Source organism: Silurus meridionalis, chromosome 8, assembly GCF_014805685.1.
Source record: "Silurus meridionalis isolate SWU-2019-XX chromosome 8, ASM1480568v1, whole genome shotgun sequence".
Taxonomy (NCBI): domain Eukaryota; kingdom Metazoa; phylum Chordata; class Actinopteri; order Siluriformes; family Siluridae; genus Silurus; species Silurus meridionalis.
Window position 1 is genome coordinate 3,104,278 of NC_060891.1, and position 13,438 is coordinate 3,117,715.

General features: G+C 39.2%; 1 protein-coding gene across 3 annotated transcripts in view; it reads right to left on the reverse strand.

Annotated features, from left to right (window-relative positions):
• Positions 1-10,787, reverse strand: part of dicer1 (dicer 1, ribonuclease type III) — a 30,087-nt gene extending 19,300 nt beyond the window's left edge. For all 3 annotated transcript variants that reach the window (XR_006926681.1, XM_046855700.1, XM_046855701.1), the window contains exons 1-7: positions 10,656-10,787; positions 4,134-4,236; positions 2,974-3,146; positions 2,591-2,744; positions 1,111-1,235; positions 455-589; positions 90-250 (exon numbers count right to left, since the gene is read on the reverse strand). Coding sequence is in view for 2 of the 3 variants with exons in the window: in XM_046855700.1 (XP_046711656.1) it covers positions 90-250; positions 455-589; positions 1,111-1,235; positions 2,591-2,744; positions 2,974-3,087 (689 nt within the window). In the remaining variant the exon portion in view is untranslated. The remainder of the gene's footprint in view (positions 1-89; positions 251-454; positions 590-1,110; positions 1,236-2,590; positions 2,745-2,973; positions 3,147-4,133; positions 4,237-10,655) is intronic.
• Positions 10,788-13,438: the final 2,651 nt, after the last annotated feature.

Consider the following 13,438-nt stretch of genomic DNA (forward strand, 5'->3'; position numbering starts at 1 on the left):
ACTTCTTTACACACTGAAACAACTTGGCCGGCTGTTTTTCATACGACATTATATAAATCATGATTATATGACTGACTGAATAACCGCACCTGTCCAGCACGACAAGATCTGTGGCAGTTTCGGCGTTGCACCTGAGGATCTTCTCCAGGTTCTGGATCTTCTCCTCCAGGTCAGAGGGGTCACATTTGCCATTCAGAATGGAAGCGGTGAGACCAAGAATGCGTGGGGAGCCTGGACTGTCCTCACATTTCTACACACCAGGCAGGAAAACATTACACCCAAGTGAAGACAGTATCGTATAATAATACAGGCATTCAATGTCACGTTTAATATTCACACTGCAGACGATCACTCCGGACTGCCATTATTTTTAACCACGTCTCCAGAACAGAATGACACCCTCGTCCGTTTCTCGCTAAACTGAGGGCGGACGTGAATCTCAGGTTAATTTTACCTTCATTATTTCCTGATAGGGATGGTCCGTTATTGCGAGGTGGCACTCGTCGAAAATGACCAGGTTGATCTGCGAGAGTGGCAAGACCCCAAAGCTCAGCATGTGCAGAAAGATGTTGCAGGTCATAACGAGCACCTGCGAGATAACGAGGAAAAAAATTATCATGTGGTCCGGACCAAGATTACAGCTTGGCAGACGGTGGACAGATCGGGTCTGCTTATGGTAATGAGGGAAACTCATCAATGTTTTAAAAGTGGCCTGGAAACTTTTCTGGTCGGCACGATCGCCCCAGTCACAATCACATTACTCGCGTACTTAGGAGAACCTCATTAGATAGAAGCAGCAACCTCAAACCTTCCTTAACAAACTAAAAAGACAAGACTTGGACACTGAGCTAATCAAGAGCATTTGAAGAAGAAATATGCTGTATAGTACATGTGACAAAGTAAAAAGCACCTTTCTTTCTTTTATTATTTCTAATTTGTTGTTTGAACACATGCCCCATTTTCTCTGCCTCTTCTTTAATATCTAACGATCGACTGTAGCTTTAAGGTCTGAGGAAGGAATTGGCATTCTTCTACTTCCGGCATGTTCGGAGGGTAGGATTCATCGCTTCCAGAGAAAATCGCAACAAAAAATCAAAACAATCGTCACACCTGGTTTTCCTTTATCTGTTCTTCCCAAGTGTCCTCGGTCCATGATGCCGGATTCTCTACGTATTCCCCAACCCGAAGATCCGAATGGGTTCTCACAGTGGAGGCTTGCTGAACCACGGATGAAGCTGCAACAAGAACATGTAGAGATTTGCGATGGTGCGAAAAGCAGAACACTAACATATAGTGCTTTCGGCATCAAGTACAGTGCAATAATATTGGCACCCTTGGTAAATATGAGCAAAGAAGCTTGTAAAATCATCTTCATGTTATACCTTTAAGCAAACTAATTAAATTAAACAATACACTGCTTTAATGAATATCAACTGCAAACAGAAATTTTTTAAATAAATAATACCGTATTTTCCGGACTATAAGCCGCTACTTTTTCCCCCCACGCTGTGACCCCTGCGGCTTAAACAACAAAGCGGCTGATATGTGGATTTTTCCGGTTTTTCCGGTTTTACAAGCTTCAAGATAAAAAACTGAGCCCCATAATAGACCAATGAAATTGCGAATGGGTTCAGGTGAACCAATGAAACTCTTTATAATAAATCAGATGCGCTCCCACTGAATCGGGCTACATCATAAATATGGATGATGTTCCTCTGACGTTTGACCTGCCGCTCACTCGGACTGTCTACAGGAAATGCGAATCATTCGTCACGCTGAAAACAACGGGTCATGAAAAAAACACACTTCACCTGTGTTCTGAGCTGCACGGCATCAGGAGAAAAGCTTTACCGATGGTGATTTTTAAACACATGACGATGCCAAAAGATAAACTCTCGAGAGAAATAGTTGTGAAAGGAAGGAGGAAGACAGTGAACAATGACTTTCTTAGTAGGCTACTGTTTAGATACAAGCTGTGTTACAGACACTGTCTTTCATTAAAGCCTGTGTAAAGTTCATTAGTTTCAGTGTAGGCCAGTCCTGCGGCTTATAGACAGGTGCGGCTTATTTATGTTCAAAATAAAAATCGTTGTAAAATTCAGAGGGTGCGGCTTATATTTGGGTGCGCTTAATAGTCCGGAAATTACGGTAAATTTAATTATTCTATATATGGTGAATACAGGACAAGGAATCAGAGACCATTTTATTTTTTCAAAGCAGCTGCTGGATCTGAAAATGCTTTTAGCTGTACATCACAGCTATATTTCTTGGTCTAACTCACTGATAAAACTAAATTTAGTTATCTTACTGTATATACATATAAAAAAGTTAAATTAATGGAAATTATATTACTTAAATTAATAGAGATGCCTAAAACTATGGTAAATATTTCATAAAAAGAAAAAAGGCTAAATATGCTCGAATTGTATGCATTGTTTATTTTTTAGTTGAACAATAAATAATTTTTTCCCCAGGCTTCACTGCTCGTATATACTAAGGGTTTCGATGTTAAAGATTTGTTTGGAATACTTTGGATCTTCGATTTCCTTTTGTATATAGTGTACGAGTGGAGTCCGGTGACCCCTCATACCTGTATTGACCAGGAACACGGTCCTCCTCCCATCGTCCTGGCGGATTTGGTGGGAGAGCTCTTTAATAAGAAGTACTGCGATAAACGTCTTCCCTGAGCCTGTGTTCAAGCAGACTATAGTGTTGTGTTCAAGAGCTGCTTCGAGAAGTTCAACCTGAAGAAGACGAGCAAACGGAACATAACAGGAGACGCAGATGTACAAATTACACAGGCTAAAATCACTCCATTTTTACATCATCAGTCTGTCAGGGTTTCAGCAGGTCAAGACTTTTAAGACTTGATTTATTTTTACATTTTTTACATCTCAAATCTCCACGGAAACCCTGTTCTGTACTCAATCTTTAGTACCTTAAATTCAAAAATAAATAAATACACCGTCTTGCCTGATATTTTCTTGGGGTGTATATGTTGTCGTGAATAGCTTCCTGCTGCCACGGCAGGCCGAAGAAAGGCCCCACGGGAGAGGAGGCAGGGGTCACCAGCTGCAGTCCTGCCATGCTGAGACTCCGATCGTCCAGTGTTTATCTCATTTTTCGTCCAGCTCTTCGAAAGCTCACTGCAAAAGATTGCACATCGATTTCTCTACATTCTCTTCAAAAGTTTGTCTTTTGAAGAGGTTTGGGGTTTTTTTTTTTTTTTTAATACTTATATCTTATACTTATAAATGTATTTACGTATAAATTAACCCACTGGAATAATTTAACCTTTATTCGTCCCACAGTGGGGAAATTTCTAGTTTTTTTTCGCATATCCCAACTCATCTGGAAGCTGGGGTCAGAGCGCAGGGTCAGCCATGGTGCAGGCGCCCTGGAGCTGATAGGGTTAAGTGCCTTGCTCAAGGGCTCAACAGTGGTAGCTTGGCTGTGCTGGGGTTCGAACCGCTGACCTTGTGATCAGTAACCCAGAGCCTTAACCACTGGACTACCACTGCCCCCAATGACCATGATTATAAATACGAGGTAAAATACAGGCCAAATTCCATTAATCATTCATCGCAATGGGTAAAAAAAAAAAACCCAAAAAGAATATAGCTGTGATGTACCACAAAAGGTTCACAAATTGAGAAAGTCTGGAGTTCATGTATAAAGGAACGATCTCCGATCCCTTGCCATTTAATCTTTAATCCTATCAAGAGCCAAAAAAGAGACGAATCAAGGCTGTTATACTGGAAAATAGAGGCACATAGTAATGGCTAATACGGTGACAAATGTTAATTAAAGGCACTGTAAATTTAAACACTTTCTCACTTACAAGAATTTCCTATTACAAGAATGACAGTCACTGATTCTCAGTGTTTAGCTCTATTGCACTAAAAGGACAAAAAGTCATTCAGATTGTCTAATATGGCCGGCGTAAAGTCACAAATTATGGCAAAGTCATGTCAAACACCTCTACTGGACTATATACTATATATAACATAGTACTACTGCTTGTCTACTATATTTGTGTGTGTGGGTGTGTGTGTGTGGGGGCAATAAACAAACAGGACAATTCTTTAATAAAGCCTTCTTGAGGCCTGTGTGTGTGTTGCGAGTGGACATACAGGGTGTGTGTTTGGCACGAAGCTGTGGATCCAGGCAGCACTTATTCTGGGCTTCATCGTCACCATCAGCGCTCCTCACTCATCTCGGCAACACCCGCAGAATCTACAGCGCAAAACATCGGGTGCATCAAAATCATGGAAAACTTGTTTATTATTATTATGGAACAGTAACGTGTTAAAGAAATTTTAACAGTTTACATTTTTTAAACAATTTTAAATAAAATACCTGTTCGGTTAAATATATAAAATTATACTTTATAATATTTTATAAACAGAAAATAGAATCAATCAAATTAAAGCAATTTTTATTACATTAATTAAATTGGTACAATTGAAATGTATTACATTGAAAATTAATGAATGGAAAAAGTAATAAAGTTTACATTTGTTAGACCCCATTTGATTAATACAGATGTGTATGTCTAATTTGAAAGAGGCAGATGCTGAGGACCGAGTAGTGTGGAGAAGGATGATCCGCTATCGTGACCCCTAAGGGGAGCAGCCAAAAGAAGAAGTGAATGCAAAGTGAAATTCCTTCTTTTAAGATAAATTCTTGAAGCTGGACATAAAAACGCTGAAGGATCCATAGCGCTAGCATTAGCCGCTAGCCACTTCCTGGTTAGCTAACACTAGTGCAATGGATTCTTTAACGTTTTCATGCACGTGCAAAACAAATCGTATTTCCAGTACGGCGCGAGTAGCCACAGTATTGAATGCAAAATGCTTTAATAATCTAAAAAAATAAAAAACACACACATTTACGTCACACGGCTCAGTCACAGCTTGAGCTGATTTTTTTCCAATTTTCTGGGGATAAAAAAAATCAAATCAAATCAAACAGAATATTATTATGAACATGTCTGTTGCAGGGAAAAGCAAGGAATCTGCATCAGGCCTGTCAACAAGTTTTCAGCGCTCCAGTGTCGAAAGCGAGGGGCATTCACTCGGAGCGCAGCTGTAAAACATCTGGTCAGGGCCCTTCGACTCGCCTCGCAACACATTCCCTCCCGGGTTAAATCCTGCTCTCGCTCTGGGTGTTGGACTGCCATCAGTTCGGCTTATACGCATCTGCTAGTTATGTTTTTTTTGCTGACTTTTCCGGGCGAGGCCATGACAGGCAGCTCCTAATAACTGTGTAAATTAATATTTTAGTCCTATTAGGGAACAGTGCTGATATTACGAGGAAACGTGCTCGAGTTCAGAAGTTTATAAATCAGACTGACTGAATAAATAAATAAATCTGAATGAGAGAAAATTAGAGGACAAATAGGGAGACATCAGAAATACAAATCAAGCAGAAATATAGAGGGGGTAGAGATAGAAGAGAGAGAGAGAGAGAGAGAGAGAGAGAGAGAGAGAGAGAGAGAGAGAGAGAGAAAGATAACAGGAGCGAGGAAGAGAGAGGAGAAAGAATGAAGGATAGAGAGCAGAGAGGAAGAGGGAGGGAGGGAGGACAAAACAGATATCAAAAAGAGAAAGGAGAGAGGAGGAAGTAGGGATAGAGAATAGACACGGAAAAGAGAGAAATCAAAAATCTAAGAAAGGGGAAAAAAGGAGTGAGAGAAAAGAGAAGAGGAGAGATAGAAAAGATGAGCAGCAGAAAGAGGGGAGAAAAGGATAGAGAGAAGAGCAGTAGAGAAAGGAGGACACAAACATCAAAAAGGGACAGAGACAAAACAGAGACAAAAACAAATCAAAATACTTTAGAAAGAGCCAGAGAGAGAACGAAGAGAGGGAAAAAGAGGGCAGACAGACAAATAAAGATACAAAAAAAAAAAAGAGTAAATAGAAACAGAATATGATGGGGGAGGGAAAGAAAGAGAAAGAGTAGAAGAAAAGGAAGAGTGCATAGAAAGAGGAGTAGAGAGTGAGATGAGATGAGAGACAGACCGATCGAGTAACATCAGAAAGAGAGAGTGACGAGCGCAGAGAAGCGATTTGATCCGTCTTTCATGATCATGCGACTTTCAAAAGAAAGAAAGAAGAAATGGAGCTCGGTGCCGACTGAGTCCTGGATTCCAGATGAGCAGCTTATTTGTGCAAAAAATTGCAATTTCGGATTTTTTATTTGTGTGGTTGGAGGGGGGGGGACAAACCCTGGATCGTTTCAGATTAGACGCGGGTTCTGTAAGCAATTCCCGAGTCAAACGCTTTAAATATATATACGGCTTCTTCACCTCGAGCACACGAGCCAAAAGAGATGTTGACGGATTACTGGAAAAATAAAGCCGGGTGGCTTTGGTGTGGTTTGAAGCGACATGAAGAGGCTTCAAAAAGGCCGTGAATTTTCTGTCCTCGTTCTCTAGTAAAGGTTGTGTACGGTTCAGACACCCTACAATCACAGGCACCACGGCTTGACGCCTAAAAGAGGGGCCAAGAATTTACTTGCCACTTGGAAAAAGAGAGGGAAAAAAAAAAACAAAAGCAGTCTATCATTCACAAAGTCAAAGGGCCTCCTTCTTCACAACACGCGTGTCACATGCCTTCATCAATAATTCATCCCTGCTTACATTACTGTCGCTTTAATTTGAAGGCAGCGACACATCAATTCTGGAGGAAATAACATTTGTTGAGCACATGTGGTGCACAGACGTGGGCCCACGGTTATATATATACACGCTGCTTTAATCTGAAAAAACTGAAGAGAAGTCTGGATGATTGGGCGTTTGGACCTCATCACTAAAATAATCATCACCTCTCCACATGCTGTTTGGGTTTCTGTCGATCGGTAGGGTTTTGTTTAGTATACACAACGGCGGGTCACGGCACCGATCGCTCTTGGGCCCTTTCCTGTTCTTTTCCGCGATTCTCATGTCGTCACTGCCTCCTTTGCTCGTATTTACCAAGGGCGCCGATATTAGTGGAGGAAACTGTATTTGTCCTGTACTACGTTCATCTTGTCTATGAGACAAGTAAATCAATTCTATGCATTTTTCTTTGTTTGTTGCGTCACATAACTATTGCAACATAGCGTTTTTTTTGCGTAGCGTTTTTTTTTTTTTTTTTTAAGCGTGTGCTATTTTAATTATTTAAAACAAACACACAAAATTCTGGGAAATATATCACTAATTCTAACCACTAAAATCATTCTAAAATATTTACACTTTAAAAATACATTTCAATTAAAAAAAGACTTTATCTGCACACAGTGCCAGAGAGAAAGTAATACACTTTTTTTTTTTTTTTTTTTTTACAGAAAGAAACGACTTGGCATGCATGAATTTGTTCGAAGGAGAAATCCCACTTGCACTATACATTTATTAAAATAACCTTTAGTTGCAGCCCTAATTTTATACATATATGAGCTGCTGCTATCGATTATTTTAGGATTTAAGTATTCCTTTTTTTTAACCGAATATTCCTATGATTATTAGAGTAATTGGATAAGAAGCACTTTTTCTTTATTAAAGATCGATACTATAAACACACAAGGGAAAAATAAGACGGATCTCCTAAAATTAACAAGCAACTGTTTCCTTTTTTAGAAAAATATAAACATACTTTTTGCTGAAATTGCGTACAAGAATATCTGTGAAAACTAAACCCATTTAGTGCATTTAATTGCAATATTACATCAAAATGTAAATACAAACATACATAAAAATACATATCAGATAAAAATATATTTTTTAAATTAAAAACGCACTGTATGGTGTTTATTTTGTTTAAATTTGAAATGATCCCAAACTTTGGAAACTTTCTCTCTTTCTTTCGCCTGAATCCTATGCTTGTTTCCGCAATTCTGACTTTATTTCTTGTAAACATCCGACATTGCTGGTGCATCCACCAGTAACCGTGTTGTGGGCCTGAAGTTTGAAGCTGTTGGTGTATGAACGAGGCTCCTCTGGTCTTGTTCCGTCTTCCTGGAATTGATTGTTTGACAGAATTCTCTCCAGGGTTCAGAGGATTAGCTTGATACCAGGTGAATCTATTGATTGAAGCCCATTTCATTTTCAATGTGTAAAACTTTTAGGCACTAAAGGAGGAAGTGACGCTGCCCAATTGGCTAAAACTAAACAAAAAAAAAAAAAAAAAACTCTGAATAAGGCAAACTTTATTTAATGTGGTGGAAACAGGCTTCCATATGAATCTTCTGCTCGCCCCTCACTGTTCCTCTCCGTTCCCCCAGATTTCTTAATGCAGCATCTTCTTTGTTAACTGTCCAGAGCGCTTCAGAGTTTAGCTGGTGGCGACAGTAATAACGGTCCATGGGAAACACAATGCTCTGTGTGTAGTTAAATGGACTAAACGAAGCCTCGAGGCAAAATAATTATGTAACCGAATTACTCGAGGAGTTGTTACAGCCCTGATATGCGTGCGCGTGTGTGTGTGTGTGTCTACACACAAAAAAATACAATAATTTATATATACGTTAATACTGAAAACATCCAAACTATGAAAGAATGCGTATGGAATTATGCACCAAACAGCAAGAAAAAAAAAAATCTCCAAAGAAGCCACTGTATGCTTTTCTGACAGCTTTAAAGGTGTTGAGTGCTTGTCGGCTGATTTTTCTTTAATCTCCAGTCCACACAATTCCAAACTATATCACCTGGATGTAGATCAGGTAGACGCAGCACTTAATCACTGTCCTTCTTGAACAAATCATTTTTACATTCTTACATAACCCAGATGTGTGTTTAGGGTCGTTGTCCTGAAGTGCAAACCAGATGGGATGTCAGGTCGATGCAAAATGCTGTGGTAGCCATGCTGGTTAAGGGTGCCATGAATTATCACCAACAATGTCACCAGCAAAGCGTCCCACACCATCACACCTCCTCCTCCACACTTTCCATCCGTATATACGCATGGCGGTTAGAACCAAAATCTCATCAGACCAAAGGACCACTTGTACATCTATTCATGGTGTTTCCTGGCCAACACAAGTCTCTTTCTGCTTGATTTTTCTTCGCCACAATTCGACTATGAAGGTCTGATGCAGTCTCCTCTGAGCAGTGGATGTTGAAATATGTCTGCGACTTTAATTCCGAAAAAAGCATTTATGTAAATTGGCGGTTTCTGAGGCTGGTAATTCTAATAAACATATCCTCTGCAGCAGATGTTGCTTGGTCTTCCTTTCCCAAAATAATCCTCATGAGAGCCTGTTTCATCATAGTGTTTTGGGTTCGAGAGATTTTCCAGACTGACTGACCTTTATTTCATAAAGTAATAATGAACTGTTTCTCTTTACTTAATTGCGCGTTTCTTGCCATAATATGGATTTGTACAGTAGTTGCAGTAGCACTGAAGACTTGATTCTGTACTCATCCTTTTCTTTGCATGAGACCAACTGATGGTTTACGAAGGCAAGAAACATACCACATGAACTGAAAACCGTTCCAGGTGACTACCTCGTGAATCTGATGAGAGAATGTCATGAGGTTGCCATACTGGTGTACGCTGGCTACTTTGGACGATCTAAAATATAAAACATTCTGGGATGTTTAACACATTTTTGTTTACTATATAATTCCAAACGTGTTCTTTTGTAGTTCTCAGTATTAATGTACAATGCAGAAAAATAATACAAATTTAAAATTAAGAAAGAAAACGACTGAAAGAGAAGGCGTGTTACAAACTTACATATACTCTGTGTGTGTGTGTGTGTGTGTGTATGTATGTATATAAAGTGTGTACACTTGACACTGGAGACTCCTTCCGATTTACGTCTACTTAAATCAAAGCATTTTCACCTCCCTGCATCCTAATTTAACCGCTATTCTTATATACATTTCCTACTTTCCAAAAATCAATCTGGCATCTTAAAGTGAAGTGTGGATGAAATATAAAATCACACACTTCAGAAACAGTGTCGATCTGAAAAGCTGCAACCTGAACTGCCCCAAGTTTAGGCCTCGATTCGACCTCGGCTCTGGCGTAGTCCCAAATAGCGCTGGATTATTCACCTAGTGTGCTACATACGGGGCACGAGGCACAGCGTTACACCCTAGAGAGTGCACTAAGGCAGGGATCCGAGCAGTTATTAGTACACAAGCCGAGAAAACAGAAACGTGTGCGTTGTTCAGGAAGAGTTCATCACTAAAATATATCTGTAGAACAATATAACCACTCACTCTGATAACTAATATATATATATATATATATATATATATATATATATATATACACACACACACACACACACATATATATATACATATACACACACACACCGTAGTGGTCATAAAGAGGCTAAACCAAAAACGAAAACATTAGCAAATTATTATAATTCTTTTTTATTATAATTATGCTATATTGAAAAATAGGGCAATTTTGTATATACGTCTATTTCTGCGCATTTTATTTAAATAAATGCGATGGGGAAATTAACGGAGGTGGCTAGGCAATGCTAGGCTAGGCTATGCTAGGCTATGATGGGCTATGCTAGGCTAGCTTAAATGTCACCGCGCGAGCGTGTGAACTAGCAGGGGACCGATATAATTTTCTACTTTTTATGTTTTATCATTAAACTCCTGCAAGAAATGGGTCGTATTGGCGATGTGTGAGTGCAGGAAGTCTTACCGGTGGTGTGTATTGTGTGGCTTTAGCGCTGTACACTGAATCACTTCACTCCTGCTCTTTACTCCATTCCCTCCTCTTACTGCTGATACGGGGACGAGCGCGCATGATTACGCGAGCGTGCACAAGCGAGCGGGAGCGCGCACGCAATGCAAACAGGAAATGTGAACGAATGCGTGTACGTACAAGCATACATTATACACACACATACACACACATGCATACATACATACATACATAGAATATATACACACACACACACACACACACACTCACATGCATACATACACACACCCATATATATATATATATATATATATATATATATATATATATATATATATATATAAATAGACTATATTGGCAAAATGATCAGGTCATCTGGTCTGGTATGTGATTTTTGATCATTCAATTCCACATTTAGTCCCAATTTGCTCTTAAAATTCCCCCCACTCTTCTGTGAAGAAGTTCTACTAGATTTTGGAGTGTGCTTACAGATATTTGTGTTAAACAGCCACAAGGTTATTATGAAAGGCAGGTACCAATGTAGTTGAGGAGACATGGGGTGCAGTCAGCGTTCACATTCATCCCAAAGGTGTTCAGTAGGGATGAGATCAGAACTCTATAGCAGAACACTCAAGATCTTCCTCTTTAAAGCATGTTTACATGCTGTCTTTGCACCTCCTTGCTGCTGTCTTTTTTGCACTACATTGCTCTGTTCTGTTTATACTTTCTCCTGGGTATAGTTTTTACATTCACCTCACACAGTACTGTATATGTAAGTATACAGTAGGTTTACTAGTCGGCGCTATACTTGGTTTTTGTCTTTTGTCTTGTCTTGTGTTGTCTGTCTGCACTCTGTCTGTCTGTACTGTTCTTTTGTTTGCACTGTTTGCACCAGGCTGCACTCGATGCACTTTATGTTGTTTTGTTGTTTAGTGTAGCACCAGGGTTCCGGAGGAACGTTGTTTCGTTTTTACTGTGTACTGTGTACCACTGTGTATAGTAAAAATGACAATAAAAGCCACTTGACTTGACTTGATGTAAACCAGATCTTCAAGGAGGTTACTTTGTGCACAGGGGTATTGTCATGCTGGAACAGGTTTTGGGTTTCCAAGTTCAAGTGAATGCAAAATTTTATTATAGTGCATCTAAAGACATCCAGTACAATTGAGTGTTTCTGGCTTTGTGGTAACAGTTAGAAAAAGAACCACATATAGCAAAAAAAGTGCAGGTGACCCAATAATTTTGGAAATAATAGTGTTGGGTCACCTGCGCTTTTCTGCTATATGTGGTTCTTTTCTAACACACAGAAACAACAATAGATAGATAGATAGATAGATAGATAGATAGATAGATAGATAGATAGATAGATAGATAGATAGATAGATAGATAGATAAATAAAGGGGCCATGTTTAGGATATGATTTAAGTTTGTAGATAAATTATTGCCTTTCTGTGGAATAAAGAATTCATTTTGATGTTTCTTATTCGGATACATGCAACAACAAAAAAGTTCATAAAAGATGTGTTTAGGACAGACAGATAGAGAGGCAGCTCACTGTCCTTCAGCTCACTGTCCTTCAGAGTAAAACTCTGAAACTATATATATTTTTAAATGTCTGTAAGAAAAGGTAGTCATCGTGCACTTTACTTGTTGGCCACTTGGTGGCAGTATATACAAACAAAATATCATCCTTTTACACGGTTTCTTAACTTAGATTACTTTAACAGTGAAAAATGCTCAACCTTCAAATATATACAATAATATTTAAATAATATGTTGAGCCGTAAAAAACCCTTTCCTTTACGTAAATCTTTTATTTTATTTCCACCACTGCTTCTTTACATCACGTGTAGGAGTCTCTAGATATTGTATAAAAGGGTTTTTGCACATCTATTTTTATTTACAGCATATTTACAATAGCGAACTCATGACCTTTACAATAATATGACTGTTATGAGGTTATGAGTTTAAATCCCAGTGCTGGTTAAAAGTATTTAACCCCCTTAACTCTTCAGATTTGTGCTTGTCCCCTTTCTCACATCTCCCTCCATTCATCCATCCATCCATCCATCCATCCATCCATCCATCCATCCATCCATCCCTCCAACATCCACCCATTCATCCAAACATCCATCTATCCAACCATCAATATATCCATCCAAACATCCACCTATTTATTCAAACACCCAAAAATCCATCGATCAATTCACCACAATTCATCCATCCAACTATCCGCCCACAATTTATCCACCCACCAACCAATCCATCCATCCATCCATCCATCCATCCATCCATGGAAATCTTGGTGTAATGTAGGAATGTATACAACACATCCACTGTCATGTTTTTTTGGGAGGGTGGAGAAAATCTAAGAACTTGGCAACCCAAAAGGAAACCTACATGGACACAGAGAGAACTTGCAAAACTTGAACCAGAACAGAAACCCTGTAGGTGTTAGGCTTCAAGAAGAAAAACCCCAGAGCTGATTTTAGAGGCATGTTATTTTATTCGCACATTACAAAAGTGATGTAGGGATTTACGAGACGATTTAACGAAACAGAAAACTTTATCCGCAACCACAGAGTCCTCACGCGGAGGCTGTGGAAGAGGACCTTCTTGCAACTGGTTGACATGAAGACAGATTAGAAGACGAACAGTATTTCAACACGATGTGCCCTTTTACTGTAACCCACCCACTCACACTCACACACACACACACACACACACACACACACACACACACACACACTGCTTGAAATTTGTACAATTCTGTGCAACA